The 17,118-nt window shown below is 37.4% G+C and overlaps 1 protein-coding gene across 1 annotated transcript; it reads right to left on the bottom strand.

The window, feature by feature from the left end:
• Positions 1–1,764: 1,764 nt before the first annotated feature.
• On the bottom strand, positions 1,765–16,284 carry duox (dual oxidase). Its single transcript, XM_033967530.2, has 32 exons — positions 16,207–16,284; positions 15,955–16,119; positions 15,537–15,724; positions 15,268–15,469; positions 13,993–14,159; positions 13,082–13,145; positions 12,619–12,715; positions 12,450–12,540; positions 12,280–12,382; positions 11,803–11,975; positions 11,343–11,518; positions 10,976–11,094; positions 10,736–10,873; positions 10,542–10,655; positions 9,957–10,159; positions 9,644–9,838; positions 8,584–8,809; positions 8,194–8,287; positions 7,937–8,112; positions 7,159–7,228; positions 7,032–7,070; positions 6,745–6,923; positions 6,143–6,373; positions 5,822–5,921; positions 5,511–5,560; positions 5,288–5,415; positions 5,044–5,197; positions 4,400–4,632; positions 3,797–3,955; positions 3,179–3,334; positions 2,520–2,648; positions 1,765–1,903 (listed from the first exon to the last, which is right to left on the bottom strand). Exons 3-32 carry the CDS (start codon positions 15,663–15,665, stop codon positions 1,781–1,783), a joined length of 4,218 nt encoding a protein of 1,405 aa, XP_033823421.2. The 5' UTR covers positions 15,666–15,724; positions 15,955–16,119; positions 16,207–16,284; the 3' UTR covers positions 1,765–1,780.
• Positions 16,285–17,118: the final 834 nt, after the last annotated feature.

The following is a 17,118-nucleotide window of genomic DNA, read 5'->3' as shown; positions in this document are numbered from 1 at the left end:
TGGTAACATTTTTTACCATGTCATTATTTTATTTATTACAAAAATAGTGGACAAGATGGCTAGGTTGTTTATGTTACAATATGGTGTTTTTGGTTCTCAAGACAATAATCCAGTCTCTCATTTGACCAGTTGCAATTTGCTTTGAATCTAAAAGGATTCCCTTTGATCTGAATCCTCACTACCTAAACCCCAGCACATGCAGCCAATCATTATCAGTGCTAATGCAGCCTCTGCAGCTCAATGAGGGAATTCTTAGGGGTTCTGAGCTTTCACAAGAGGCATGGCCTGTCCATACATTGAGAATGAAAAATGAGAAAACCTGTTGCCTAGGTGTCCTCTATATGCAGGTTAAGGCACTGGCAGCCCAAGTTCAGTTGATTGTACTTCCTTTTTTAAAACAGCAAGAATACAGGCTACATAAAATACATTTAAAACATGTATAGTGTTGAGCCAACATCTTTCTAAAACACGTGTATAGGGGAATAAAGTACTAATATTGATTCTAAACATCTAAGTTAATGTAAATGAGACATGGTGCTTTTGAGCAAGGTATATCCATGGAAAGAAAGGTCCATTGATTCAAACAATTTAGCTGCTGGCAATGACCTGATGTGTGCATCTGTCAGCACTGTGCTAAGGAGAAACATTAACATATAATAGGAGCCAACAAGGGCATTTAAAGGGGAACTTAATGTTCTGTGGTGGAGTCTATAATGAAGCAATGGAGCACGTACAGGTCTGACCCCTGAGCACACGGCAAGCGCGGGGCACTGTGATGATTATGATTAAGATTGTATAAGCTAATATTAATTATGCATCCATAATAATAGGTTTATAATAGGCCGGTTTGACCAATGTTGAATAGTTAGGATCAACTAATAACTTAAAGAGAGAGAGAAAAAAACGGCAAGTTATTTCCTAGCAAATCGGCCTACGGCATGGCCTTCAGCGAGTTGTTCCCGTGTTCCTTCCTGGCACATCTAAGCTAACAATTTACAACGCGTGAACACAACCTAGGTTATGCACTACCGTTTTAGCTAGTTCATAAGCTTTTATTTTATTTTAATTTTTTTTATTTAACTTTTTTTTTTCTTTGTTCATAAGCTTAACTCACTTGGACATTTTGGTTTTTGGTAAGCAGAAGGCCGAAGAAGAGCGGTGAGGTAGGTCAAAGGTCACTAATGAGGTTGCGAATGCATAACTGACAAACTTGGATTAAACATTTTTACCGTTTTTTTGTAATTACGAGGAAAGTAAAAAGTTAAAACGATATTTTATTTCGTGAAAGTAATATTGGCAGTAAAACGTTTTGTTCGGGGCTGTTTTTTGTTGAAAGTACCCTCTGACGTCATTAGGGATGGAGAGTCTTGTTCAAAAGGCATCAGCAAGATTTCTGCTTCATGGCACTGTACATAAAACTCTGCTTTTAAGCTCAAGAACAGTGCCCGAACAGATTAAATGGGCTAAGAAGCACAAGCAGAGAGGTCACACTTTAATTGGAGAGGTGAAATTTTATTGGATCTAAAGTACAACTCAGCAGACACAATCAGGAACCAAAATAACAGATAGATGAGTCATTACAATCACCATTAAAATACCTAAATAAATGATGAATTATGAATTTAAATTCAAGTAACTACAGTACTGGTCCAAAAGACAATGTGAAATAAATAGTTAATGCATGATTTCAGTAATGATGGTGATTAATAATATGCAAAGTAAATATTAGCCAAAAAAAATACATGTCAACATGCAGTTGCACTTGTATGGTGGTAATAAATTAAAAGTTCTCATAGTGATGTACAAAGTGGGCTTGGTCTCGCTTGTTCATCTGCTGACAGGCTTTCTCCACATTTTTGGTCAGTCCTGGAGGCCCACAGCTGAACACACCGATCTTTGCCACCTACAGCAAAACAGCAGTTTATTCACTAACAGCTGTACAGAAAAAATATAGAAATTGTTTTGGAAAAGAGTTAATAAGTTTGGATCATGTTCTAGAGTTGAATGTATATCAATGAATAAAAGTGGTGGACAGTGTCACTTAGTACATGTTTGGAAAGAAATATCCAAATAGAAATTCCATAGTTCTTGAAACTCACCCTACATATTTTATTGCCCTGACTACTTTCAACAATTTTTTTGTAGGATTGGACAATGATACTACCTTTTTAAGCCTTAATGACAGCTTAGTTACAGAGAAGTTGATTAGGTTAGAACATGGATCTTGTCACTAAATTATCGGGTGCATTTCTTTTCATTTTTAATTATTACTGAAAACACCATGATGAATTAGAGGGATACTGGTCCTCAATCAGCATCTGTGACCATTTGAAAACATCAGCAGCAGAATGATTGCTGTTTGTTTGCACAGTTAATTAGTTGTAGCAGCAGTATTGTCCTGTATACCGTAAGTGTATGGGTGTGTGGGGGTGTGTGTGTGTATGTGTGTGTGGGGGTGTGTGTGTGTGTGTGTATGAGTGCAAAGGGCTGAGGCTGATGAAGATGGATGAAGAGCTGACCTCAGGGTGAACTTCCTGCAGGGAGCTGAAGAAGGACACAAAAGGAGGTCGTCCGAAGTGGGTAACGGAGCGCAGGCCTGTGAACAGACTGCGGTTCCACACCTTCTGAAAGTGCCGCTCACACACATACTGCCCCACATCAAACACACAAGGAGGTATTCATCAGTAGAGAAGATTTGTATTTGTATAATGGATTGTTCTAATTGACTGGGAAATTTGTCTGAACTGAATGACAAGAGTTATGTCACATGCTAATACATAAGAGCTAACTGTATTGGCACTTTTCAGAGATGAAGTGCACAGTCACCCTTCATGAACAATGTTTGTTTTTTAATACTCTGTGCAGTTACTTGTGTACTTTGGGTGGTTCCATCTTCATATGCTCAATGTATTTTTATGATTCAACAGGGCTATAGAATCAGAAACCTATTACATCTATAGACTCTTTAATCTATATAACTAAACAATTTGCAAATAGGCGAATATTTTCACACACATATTGTCCAAAAGTACACAGACACAAGGAATTTATATTTATCAGCAAATTTAGAGCAAGGCAATATTTTATATTTTGTTTTGATCAATATTCAATTCCTCTTGACTTTGTTATTTTACATGTGCTTACCCTTGACTAAACATATTTATTTGTCATTTCTCACCAGCATGGTCGTGCGGAGGTCAAACTTCTCAGCCACTTGAGTGATGTACGTGTGCACAGAGACCAGCTCCTGAGTGTCCAGCTCCTCCACCTCTCTAATGATGTCCGACACCCACTCGAACTGACGCTGAGTACGGGTCACCCAGATAAAGTACACCTGGGACAACACAGCACTTATAAATAAGTCAAATATGATAAAGTATATTTTAGTCATGTAAAATGTAATCTTCACTCCTCTAAATTTAAAATGGATTATGTCCTCTCCCTTAATTGGTTCTTGCAAAGTCTCTTTTCCTATCCCTGTCCTAGTATTAAGTACAGTCCTGAAATGATTTATAAACTCATGTGAAGGTGTTATTGCTTTGCCTATTCCATTACGGGTGTTTTTATTGCTCAAAAATACCTTAAAAACCATGCATTCTTACTGTGAGCAGGGTCTTTTCGCCACAGATCTGACCTGTAACTTAGCCTGGTGGCGTCACCTGCTTGTCTCCATGGAGACTAATAAGTTTAATGCCATACCTCAGATCGTTACAGGGAAAGCAATAACAACTCCATGGAGAAAAGTTGTATGCTCTTAAAGTATAAATCTTGCTGTTTTTTCTTAATATTTCTGTACCTTTTTACACAGAAACTTAGACTTGATGGAGGACTTGAAAACCAGATCTTTGAGGATTGACGCAAATGGTGTGACTCCAATTCCTCCTCCAACCAGAACAGACACCTCAAAGTCCACCCATTCTTGATGGCCTTCACCAAACGGGCCGTCCAGGTATAGCTGTGAATTTAATAAAGCGTATTAGAGAACCAATATGGATTTTTTTCATGGCTGATGCCAATACCGATTCTTTAGAATACAGAGCAACCAATGACCAATAAGTTCTGCCAATATTTTTTCCTTTTTTGCCACAAATCTCTAAGAAAGCTATGTAGTCATGTTTTGTGCAGCTAATTAAAGAATATTAAAGAATATTAAAGAATCAATATAAAGGTTTGTGTGTATTTTCTAGGCAGCAGATTGACCAAAACAGAATATCGGCCTGTGCTGGAGATTTAAAGGCCAAAAGCCAATACTAAAAATACGCTAAAAAGTCCAAACATTGGCCAGATATATCGGCTGGGGTCTATCTGGAAGAAGTATGCATGAAAAATGTACATGAAAAGCCACTATAATAATCATCCATTTTTCTTTTCCTTTTTTACAGAAGTAGATATCACACACTTTTGGATAGGCTCCAAACTCCAGCAGGCTCTCCTCGGTGTAGATCTCACGGAGGCGGCTGGTCCATGGCCCCACAGCACGAATGTGCAGGCTTAGGGTCTCCTCATGCGGGGCTGATGTCAGGGTGAAGGGATGGTACTCATCTGTGCCCAGCATCAGGCAGGCCACACGCACCCACTGGCCTGAGCGATATACAAAGCCCTGTGGCTTTTTGAACTCTAGGTGTGTCACACCTGATGGAGGGGCAGCCAAAAAACAGAGTTGAAGACATTCACACAATAAACTGTGTTACAACTTGTTGTGTAGTGTTAATGTAACAGTTAAAACACCAATTTGGACAAGAATAAAGGACAGTAAAAATATTTTAATGTAAATGTTCTGGTGGAGGGTCTGCCACCTGCTTGATTCCTCTTATCCACAGTATGGGAGTAACTGCATCTATTTTACATTTATTCAGTTGCACATGTTTTTATTACTCAAAACACTTGCTGACGTCACCTACTTGTCTCTATGAAAACAGATACAAAGCAGTAATATCTCCATGGAAACAAAGCAAAGCAGGACCATCCATCAAAAAGTTACATAGTGCACCTTTAACATTAAGATAAACCAAGACATCAACCACAAGTTGTGTTCAGCCTTACCTGAAGGCAGTAGCTCCGCCCTAATGACTGGAATCTCCACTTTCTTCCTGTTCAGACTGATGAGTTTGTCCAGTAAAAACAGCAGCGCAGGGGGGATCAAAAAAATGTGAAAACGAGGCTCTTGAAGCAAAGCAAAACTGCCATGAATCACTGTCTGTAACATGAAAAGGAAGCAACACAATAAAAAAAAACCTTTTCAGGATTTGTAGTAAGGTATATGTTTCGGAATGAACAGCAAACTTACCAAGATGTAAACAATAACATAAAGATAATGTGTAATCCAAAATCCACGAAAACTAATGCGTCGAAAGTAGTGTGAGGCAAAGACATACATGATTGAAAATACAATGAGGAGTAGAATACCAGTTATTCCTAGAGAGAAACAATAGTAAGACAAAAGACCAAAAGATCCATCTATCTCAATATCAAAGCATTAGACTAAGGGAACTGTAATGACTGCACTTTACCTGGAACTGTTTCAAAAAACCACCATGACCACTTGGGAGGAAGTTCTGACCTACAAAGAAAAAAAGCTACCAAATGAAATCTCTAGGACAAGAAACTACAATATATTGCAAAAAATGCATACTACATGCATACTACTTACTATTATCAATGCTGCTATATTAATATTTTAAGTAGCTAATACTTGTAGTAAAAATGTAAACTGTTGTAGCAAAATTTAATAGTTGTCCTGCTGGAATGTGTTGCATTTGACTATGGCTTATTATGAATTTGCTGCAACTACAGAAATTAAATTTGACTTGATTTGACATACCCATTGTTGCTGAAGACTCTTGGGAACAGACAGGACAGGATGCTGAGGTTACTGACCGAGAACACGTAGATGTTGATAATATGTCCCAGAGTGTGGACAACTGTAAGGAAGTATACAGCATTACTGCCCCCTACTGTACAGACTGTGAAGCCTGCTCCACTAAATTTTTGTTTTCCATTTTCATTTAAGCTCAACATTATGTATTAATAGGTGTTTGATACAATTTTTGGTCAACCTTGCATTTGACTTTAACATTTAATAAACACAGTGTCTTTGAATGCTCACATTGTTAATACAAATACTATTACTGTTTTTACTGACCTGACAGGACAATAGCAGTCATAGCCATAAATCTGTGAAAATCTATGGCAGCATCAAAAGGGATATAATGGTTGAGAAAGGTTTCTCTGCAAATGGTGATGAGGTTTCGGCACACGGTGAGGAGCATGTAGGGAAACAGGAAGGAGATAGCAGCCGCTGAACCACGAGCCACAATTACCCCCACTGCGGACACTTCAGGCATCCCTGTAGCTTCAGCTCGGATACCATAGTCTGTGTACAGCGGTATTATCGAGACACAAATTATTTAATGGAAAAGAGAAAGAAACCATGCCAAGGTGATTACTTAGCCACAATAAAAAAAAATACAAAATCATTTTTACCTTGTTTTAAATTACACACTTTTGCATTTTGCGTTTTTGAATTTTTTGGCTTCTGTTTTAAAGAAAATATTTACATTTTGTATATTTATTTATCCCTGAAGTCTTAGTAAAGGCTATTCTGAGTATTAATATGACACAATTCATTAGGGGTCATATTTGTGTTCTTTTCTATAACAAGTTAATATCAGGATAATAATAATAATAGGACAATAATTCACTGTAATTAATCCAAAAATAATTACAAAAATAATTGCTACTCACAGTAACATCTCTCTATGGTGACCCCAGCTGTGATTCCATACACAAACAGGAAGCAGACAATATGGCGTCTGTAGTTCTCAACGAAGCGTTTGAACTGCTGCACCTTCTGCTGGACCGGGTTCTTTATGTACTGCTCACGTTTTGGTTTCACATAGATGTTTGGAGTTTTAATATGGAGTCTAAAATAAAATAAATAAATAAATAAACTTGAAAAGCAAGTTACTAATGATTATATGCTACCTGTATATAAAGTGGCTATTAATAGATTCACATGAGTAACAACATACAATTTCCTCCTACGTAGTTCTGATCCTTCCGACTTTGGACTGTTGAAAAACAAAAGGTATATGATTTTACCTTAAAAGAAAACATAATTAATATGATTTGTGCTACTACTATTATTAGACCATGTACCTATCGGCAGGGCAGATGAAGGACACTCTTTGGTCTCGGCTGAAGCGTTTCCTGCCTTGTTTCTCCATCCCTGCTCCAAAGACAGACCCAGATCATTAGCAATTTCTACAACGTGTTTTCTAAGACACAGGTTGAAAATAACATGGAGGACAGAGCGAAAGTAACATAAAACACAGGTGACATTCAAAGAAAAAGAGGCCTGGGTGAATTCTCAAAAAAATGTGGAGGAGCTAAGAGAAGACAATCAGGGGAAATGGCTCAGGAGAAGGTTATTATCTGCAAGGCAAAAGACAAACTTTTTCAAATGGAGGAGGAAGAGCAGAACCTTCAAACTGAGATGAGGGAGTTCTACAAAAGAAAGACCGAAGTCATACCAAGACCTCCACAGATCAAGAAAAAAAGGTGCAAGTAAGGTTGCCGTTCGCAGCGTTAATTAGACCTGGCCCAGGAATTAGCAGAGCTATAGTGCTATGTACAATTTTGCATACACATTCTACAAATCAAACAAAAAAATATTTTGCACCACCATGCCATATTTTGGTGCAAGCAGAACCAAAGCAAGTCCTTCGCCCATGTCTTATAACCTAAGTAAATAAGTAAGTAATCTAAGTCAAACAATTTGAAATTTGAGTCAATTTTCAGTTATCAAACTGGGGCTGGAGCAACAGAGGAGTGGTTGCAGTGGAGAGTAATGCATATCGCAGGCCATTGCTTGATCATCACTTGTAACTTTAGGGATTTCGCTAAAAAGATTTTTTTATACAAATTTGGGTCAGACCTTTAACATTAATCTGGGCAAACTGCAGCTCCTTCTCATGGTCTTGGAGGAGAAAGTGGAAGTCCTGCCATGTGATTTTCTCCTTGTTTTCGAAACCTCCAGCCTGCATCAGCGCTTTAATGCCATCATCAGCCTGGGTCTTAGACAAAGACCCATTAGAGATTTCAAAAAAAGACCTGAAAAAAACAAGCTGATGATCAAATGATGATCAAAGCAGAGCTTAAGCATAAGGGATAAACTACAGTGACAACACTAACCTTAGCATCCTGACAAACTCGTCCTTCGATAAGTAGCCATTTCTATCAATGTCGTTCATGGCAAACATTAGTTTGGATTTTTCTTCAGAGGAACCTGTCAAAAGTAAACGACTGCATACATTACAGTATATCCCCACTTTTAGACAGTGTTATGAATTAGATGATGTAAATAACACATACAGTACAGTATGCCATAGAATTAAGTGATAAGACATTGTAAATTCCATGACACTTAAGAAAAATAGACATAGAAGCAAGATAACATTGTGTCTTTTAAGTTTACATTCTTGGAATCTTAAAATGTCATACTTTTTGTTCATAATAATTATGTCTGAAGGGTAAGCAGTATGATATAAACATAAAAGGAATGTTTTTATGTTTTATATTTACCTTTCATAAAAATAACAATGACATCAAGAAACTCCTGAAAAGAGAGGTAACCATTCCCATCTTTATCGGCTAATGTGAACATGGACTCCACAAACAGAGAGTCTGGTTTGAGGCTGAGGGCTTCAGCGAACTCGGAGGCAGTGAGCTCACACTGCAGCACTTCTTTGGCCTTTTGATGGGACACACCACTCATGTCTCCAGCCTCTCCCCGGTCTATTTCCAAAACCTGTACACATACAGATAGTAATTGTTGGTGAGGTGGCTTTAGGGGTATCAGTGATGTCAATGCGGTTAATGTACACCACACATGAGGTCACTGTGAAGGAAATCAATTCACTTTTCTGTACTAAGGTTAGGCCAAGTTTAACCACAGTTTGATGATGAGGCTTACAGAGTGATTGGGGTGGACAAGGTAGTGGTGAAAGAAGTATTTACTTGTTACTTTAGTACACATACATGAGCAAAAAACCTACTCAATGAAAGCAAAGTATCACGTACAAATTTCTACTTAAGTAAAAGTATTGAAGTTACCAATAAACAACATTTACTAAAAGGTTATTCACAGATTTTTAGAGCTCTTTAAGATTCAAATGGGAACTTTATAAAGACTTGTACATAAATGTAGAAGGAGTAAAAAGTGGGCTTCAGATAAATGTGGTAAAGTAAAATCAGGAAAAGTATCCATAATTATACTTAAGATATGTAAACACTGAACATAATATTTATTACTTTATTACTTTATACCACTGGGACAATTTAAGCAAATTGCCTTGTCAACAAGTCAATATGGACAGAAACTAAAAGGGCAACATTTGAAGAGGGACAGTTGCGCAGGAAAAGGTAGCTAGAGAGTCATGTTTGTGAAGTGGCATTACTGATGTCAATGTGTGACTAAAGCCTACCACAGATGAGCTCACCAAAAAAGACAACAATTAGTTTTTCTGGACAAGGATCAGATCTAAAAACCAAAAAACATGTTTGACGATACTTTGTGGTTGAACCTAAGCCTTGTTCTGGCGCACAGAGGATGATGAGGTCAACCGTAAGAGGAAGAGTTTACCTTGGAGAAAGCCTGTCTTATGAATGTCTCCACTATCCGCTCCCGTTGTTCTTTGGTCAAAGCTTCTTTCAGCAGGTCCCTCTCTCTCATTTCTCTCATCGTCACCTTTTTCCCAATGCCTGCACCCTCAAGAGATTCTGAGCAGAGATTGTTCACAAATAAGGAGCGCATATTCTCATCATCAAAAAACAGCACCTGCACATTGAGAAAAAAGGGAAGGTGTTATAAGTGGGACATGGGGAAGTGCGTAAACGTGCTCAGTGCTCTTAAATTAGACTTCGCTACTTTGAGAATAACAGGTTTACAAGCTAACCAGATCATATTCCTTGGGCACTTTGAGGAGCAGAGCTTTGCGTTGACAGTCGTTAGATAAAATGATGTCCAGACAGTCCTGGTTTCCCACATACAGGGTCCGGAGAGCAGGTCCGGCCCTGTCAAAAACATGGACTCGACTCTTTTCGTCAAACTCCACACTGACAGGATGGAGATGTTTCATATTGCTTTGCCACTCAAAAGCTTTAAAAACATCAGGACACATTTAATTAATTTACACAATTCAACACAAAAATGATTGTGAAAATATTGCAATCAAGAGAATTTTAAGCTGATTTGGTGCAATGTCTGCTTTTCTCATTTCTGAATACATTACCAGGAATTAAAGTCATTAGACATCCCTCATCATTGACACATGTTTTATTTATTTCTATTTATACCTAGTAATAATCACATAGGTCCATTCAGCAGGTGAAGGAACATATGCTTAACCATTTTGCTTTGAGTGTCAATACATGCCCCAATCTTTGACCACCGTTACAAGATTGATGTTGTAAATGGACAAACTAACTCACATCAATGACGTCTTTTACCATGTGTAGATGTAAACAAATGTAAACAATACCTGGGATCCCAACCGTGGGCTCATCTGTCCTATTAACAGATTTTCTTTCTCTCTGAAGCTTATTATATTTGTATTTCTTCAATATTGCCACCAACCAGGCCACAAGCAAACTCACTGTAAAGGAATTCAATAGTTCATATTTTTATAACAGTAAAATTACAACACGAATAGATAAATATTAGTATAATGCCTACCAAAGGGAAAAAGGATGAGGACAGTAATAAAAAATATAAATCCTGCTTTGTCTCCATCAAAGTAATTAAGTTTGGTAGCATTAGTGCAGGGCTGGAGTGCTGATGCAGTTAGCTGTGTAGGCTGAGGACAAGGGTCACCTAAGGACAACACATTTTGAATGGTATTGTTTTTTTAATATATCATATCATATCATTATACATATCATTCAAATCATTCAAATCATTCTCCCAATGTTTTACCATTTGTCCAGAAGAACACATTTTCTTGTATATCTGTGGAGCCAGAGCTTGTGACTGCAACAATGACATCATGAAATGTTGTGTTGCGGATTATTTGAATCTCTTCATCTGTAAACAAACTGGAATAAATGTAATCAATTACACCCATTATCAATACAACCAGAGGGAAAGAATTACCACAACACAAAGGTAAAATTGCACAAAGGATAAACCAGGTGTAAAACCAGGGATAAATCAAAACTAAAACCAAACTTAATCAGGAATAAGCAAGAATAAAGCAGGAAAACACTTTTCAAACAATCACAAAAACATTAAGGATGAAAACGTGACCCTAAAATCCCATTCAAAGTGTGGTATATGGCTTTACCCATTTTGTTTATTTTCAAACCAGAAGCGATCTCCATTTCGGATCCGTTCAAACTGGTCCAGGATTATGGCAGAGAAAACTGGACCAGGACCATCCACAGACTCCAGCAGTCCTCCAACAAAGAGCTCCAATTTAGAAATATCTGCATCATACAGCTCAGCAATGCCTTTTAGTAGCTGTGGTAGAAACACAAAACATTACATACACACACAGTCAAATACTTGTCTATCAATGATCTTGATTCAAAGTAGACCTTATCTGTACTAAATCTATACTAACCTCGACATTAAGAGTAAAAAAACAGCCTAAATTGTAGGCAAAACCAGGCATATACCAGGTCAAAACCATGAAGTTCAAGATGTAAAGCAGGACCGAAGCATATTAAAGTAATAATGGCAAATACAACTGCAAAGAACCATTGGCATGTATAATTTATAATCTATATTCAAAAAACATTTACCTGTGGGTTGGCGCGGTAGAGCTCTGGATTTATATCTTTAATCGTTTTTAAAAGCGGCAGATCAAAAGCCTTTCTGACTTCGGTGTAAGTGGGTAGGCCAAAGTCTCTTCCTCTGTTTATAGTTAGAGCTACAAGATCAGTTCGAGTGAATCTCAGGGGTCCGTACATGAAATCTAAAAGTATAGACAAATGTGAAGAAATATATAAATGGTTGAACATACTAAAACATCTAAAAACACATAAAAAGTAAATATCAAATGCACTTTCTAACTTTTTTAGTGGCGCATCTACCGTCTGCTTTTCTCCTACGAGATGTTATTACTTTGGTTGGAATGTGTCACAGTATGGCATTAAACTTATCAATTTTGTGTTTATTCAGTTACAGGAAAAGCAATAACATGTAACAGGTGGCAGACTGTATATCCGAAAAGTTGCATAAGAAACATTTAAGAAAATATAATGCTAATATAATACTACCTCTAAGATCTTCAACTACAATATTGTCTTCTTTCTCTGAAATCTGGGACGCCATGCCCATAATTAACTCATCAATATCTTGGCTTGTCTTCATGTTAGGACTCTAAAAAAAGAAATACATGGACTTAGATTAAGCTGCTCATATAAGTCTTGATTGTATATTTGTTTACCTGACGAATCCAGAAACTGTTGCACAGACGTATTGCAGGAGAGGGTCTCCCATCTGAGTTAATAATTTCTCGGAAATTACAGGTTTTATTTCTGTGCACAGATCAATAATATTATGTTTCTGTGTACTATAATACATTCAAAACTGTTCAGAGAAAAAGGATGTAGTACCTCATGTAAACACCAGGCGGGGCCATAGTAATACCAAATCTAATGGCTGCAACTTGAAACTCAGGAGAGATACCTGGGTCAACAAACTTCTGATAACCTGGAGAAGAATTATGAGAAATATATTTAAAAAGTCATTCTAATAAATACTGTACAAGTGTGTAGATGTAACAGCAAGAGTAAGGTTGTGTTCTACTACTCTAACAAGAGACCAATTATATTCACAAACTTAGCAATTAGAACAAAAAAGACTGAAAGTATTTTAAGCAATGTGGTCATCCACCATTATTGTTCTAGTTTTCTTCATGAGATTTTGCTTATTCTGCAAACTAACAAGGACTTGGAGAGACGTTTTGCTGACAAAGCACTATTCATCAAACCAGTGACAGCACACAGCAGCCTGACTGTGGTCACTAGTGCATTACCTGTTGCACTTGTAGACACACGTACCCTGGATTATTCTTACCTGGATAAGCACTGAGCATTTTGTCTCCCAGATATGCAGGAAGCCATTCATAGGCTACAATGTTCTGTTTGGGAAAAAGGAGGAAGAAATTCAAGTAAATATAGTGGTTCTAGTCGACATAGTATTATAGTTAGAAATACGTTACATTTGGAGTTTGTTAAATCCCTGTTTTTTGGGTCAAATTGATAATAAAAATCCAAACCCCAATTACAACTGGTTTAGTCCCAGATAGAAAATAGATTATGTAATTGTAAAACTCTAGGATATCTAGTGCTGCAGTTTAATCATTGTTTTGTCTTTGGCAAGATTTACATGATCGGTAGTGCAGTTATTAACTAAATAAAATTTTATGAAGTGATATTTTTATTGGGAAACAGTAGCCATTTTTAGATTACTATTACCTGTGTAATTTCCTAGCATGTCTGTTTTTGAAGATGTGCATGGTGATAACCAACCTGGATAGATGTGCATTAATATAATTCACAGTATATCCACTGGAGAATTATGAGCTTTAAGTGTCTTAAGTCTTAATTGACTCTAATTAACTTAAATAATAAAAGAGATTATTGACTAATGAAATTTGCACTTGGAATACATTACATACTTAATGATGCACAGCTATTAACAACACAATTTCCCCTATCTGGATAATTGAAAACTATTAATTTCAGCTTTTTAATTAAATTGAGTGAGTTTTTTCGATCATTTTGCTCTAACTCAGTGTAATTTTCCCCTGGTATTACATAGTGCTCTGGTCAAACAGGCATGACACGGTGCGCTCAACCTTCAACTAAAACCAGCAATTTTCCTCCACGACCACCTGGTGTTGATGCAACCTCTTCCACGTCCACAGTGCAAATTAAGGCTGCACCTGCGTAGCGAGAGGATTACGAGAGGACTTTTCCTTCTACCTGAAATGTGGCCACAACGGTCTTTCTGGCATTCTGAAAGAGCCTCTCGTCTGACCACTCTGGGTGTTCCTCGTGCAGCTTGGAGGCGACATAATTGTGGTAGCGAAACCATATAATCCCTTCTGCAGCAGTGAACATGTTCTCATTGGCCCATGCATTGCCCAACTCTGTAAAGAAGATGACATCAAATTGAATTTCATGGCATGCATTTAAACTTTAAAAAAATCTAATGTTATATTTTTACATATCAGTTTGGATTTTTTGTCATTTTATTTCAGTATTATATTGTATATAGTTAGAGGTCAATGCACTGTCAGTTTTAAACTCTGACTTTACTTTACCTTATTAACTACTGACAAAAAACTACTGAAATAGATTTGTATAATGCATGATCATTAAGTTATTGTGCAATCATTTTCTTGTTTTGAAAAATGCACCAACAGAGAAAGAACAACAATGACTACAGTCCTGCAGCATCTCTGCCAACAAACATGGGTTTTAGTTTGACTGTGTGGCTTTAGCTCTGCCATAGAGAGAGGGATTTACTGTGGTCAGGCTGACAAACCATTTACACAACAATTATACTCTCCTTGTGTCATACTGTCTCATATGACCTTTTGACTCATGCCAGTCCTCTCTAACATTCATCATAACTGACCTGGAGAAAATATGATTTGCAAAAAACTTTGAGAAATTGTTTTAAGTAACGTTTCAGTATCTTGCACCATCAAAAAAATATTGTACATGTACACCACAAAAACAACACTGTGTTGTGATGTTTGCACTCTGCAGTCACCATTTCTTACAACAGTGTTTAGCATAGTTTCTGTCCCAGCTATATAACACTAATATATTGTTTAGTATCTTAAAATAAAATACATTTTTGTTTAGGATATTACAAATGCTACAACTCATATTGAGCAATATTTTCAGCCAAGCAAATAGACTCCAAGAAAGATTACATTATGTTGTCTTATGAACAACTGTAATATAATGCTAATATAACTTGCTTCAGTGAAAATATAATTACTACTGTAAGTAATTCTTAAAACATGACGTACTTATAACAAACTTACATGGATAGTAGAGTACTGTCATTAAACATAAGTAAAAGTAAGAGGACACCACCATGTATCACGGCCTTTGATGCCAATGTCAGATCAGCGCAACTTAATAATAGCTCAAAATTTAAATCAGCATTAAGACAGGTTGTTTTAGCAATATAAATATAATATATGACAACATAAATCAATGCAGTGTTGATTGGATCCTCACCATACAGGCCATTTGTTCCATGCTCTCGAGTAGAAGGGTTTGGGGCACTCCACATGAACCTGAGTCCAGACTCAAGACGTGGCATGTCCCGCTCAGAACCTGAAGCTAATAGACCTCCAGAGAAGCTCCTCAGGGAGTCAGACCAAGAACTGGAGTGGCCATATATGGAGCTGCCATCAATCCATGCTGACACCAGGTTCAACTGCATGTTATAGAGCATGTCATTATAAACCTATTACATTTGAAGTTGGTATATTAGTTGATTATACCTGAATGCGAGGGTTGCTGGGACTCTGGCCAGTTTCTTCAGCATATTGTGTTCTCTGGTAGGGAAGCAGGACTTTGCCAGTTGAGGAAGGGTCAAAAATTGGATCCCCTTTAGGTACTGGGATATTCATGAACTCAGGTGGGCATCCAGGATTTCGAGAGTCAAATATTTCAAATGTAACATGATAACCTAAAACAAAAAAAAAAAAAAAAAACAAAAAAAAAAACACACACACACACACACACACAAACTGAAGTAGGCTATAATACAAAAGGCTATGCAATTAACCTGGTTTCAGATTATCACTATGTTTCATCATTATTAACCTTAACAGAATCTGAATGACTTTTTGCAGCTTTCACTATATTTGTTGCTGTCATATTTAAAAGATTGTTTGACGTTAATATGGCAGTATTTACCAAAAAACAAGGAGAGGACGGTTTGGTTTCGTGTGGAGGGCAGTCCCGATGGCCCCTGGGTGAGCACACGGCTGAGGGCCCGTGGATTGGGCAACTGGGGCTCCTGGATTGGCTGGTACACGCCATCCCAGAAGCGCGCGGGCAGGAGACGCACGAGGTGAGATCCTGCAGGAGGACACAGGTGAGTACGGGAGCCGAGCAGTGATTCGCGTTATTATTTTGCTGTTGCTATTGCTACTATCAGGGACATACCGACTGCTCCACGTTTTGGACACGCCAGACTGTTGTACCAGCCATCAAAACGAGAGACTTCCCATGCAACTTCAGAGCGCGACACTGGTAAGATCGAGTTTAAAATTAAGTTTGAAAAAGTTTATTATTTGTTTCAGTTTCAATTTTTTTTTTTACTTACGATGGACAGCAATGAGCATAAACCCAGCCACTGCACAGATACTCCAAAACCGTTTACACAAAGCCATTGATGCAAGAGATGCTTCTGCACTCAATGGACAAGTAGAGCAGTCAAGGGCTCCTAAAAGGTAACTATAAATTTGTAAAAAAAAAAAAAAAAAAAAAAGTCACTTAACTATCTTTATCTTTATTTCTCAATTCAAATTACTTTCAAATTAGCAAAAAGCTACTTAATTTCATTTTGTTGTTATTTTATCATAATGCAAAAATAAAATGAGCTGTCTTACCCACAGTGTGAGACTATGCAGGAGTTCAGATGCTGCTAACAAACCTTCTAACACACTAAACAGAGCCAAACATCTTTATCACAACCTGTCTTTGACCTTAATGCCCATATGGGAATGGTTATCGCTGCTGGGTCACACCTCCTTGCATCTGAAGTCCAGTTAGGGCATCCTCCTACTCCATGCACAGGAGGACAGGTGGTATAAAAGACATGCATTTTACACTCTCCTCATAACATCTGTTTTGAACCAGCAGGTAAGATCACACATTTCATTTTTTCATCAAATTAGTGTTAATGCCTTCCTATGCTGCCTCTATTAATATTTCTATATCATTGCTTGATATGTGGGCAGCCAATTGGAACCTTTAACCTATGAAGTCTTTTTAAACATGCTACTAATGCAATCATTGACTGAATGTCTATATGCATGTTTTTGACCATATCTACTATCACATCTTGTTGTACGG

This window comes from Periophthalmus magnuspinnatus, chromosome 6, assembly GCF_009829125.3.
Source record: "Periophthalmus magnuspinnatus isolate fPerMag1 chromosome 6, fPerMag1.2.pri, whole genome shotgun sequence".
In the NCBI taxonomy this organism is placed as follows: Eukaryota; Metazoa; Chordata; class Actinopteri; order Gobiiformes; family Gobiidae; genus Periophthalmus; species Periophthalmus magnuspinnatus.
Note: the sequence above shows the minus strand (reverse complement) of the source record. Positions and strands in the feature narration are given on the sequence as shown.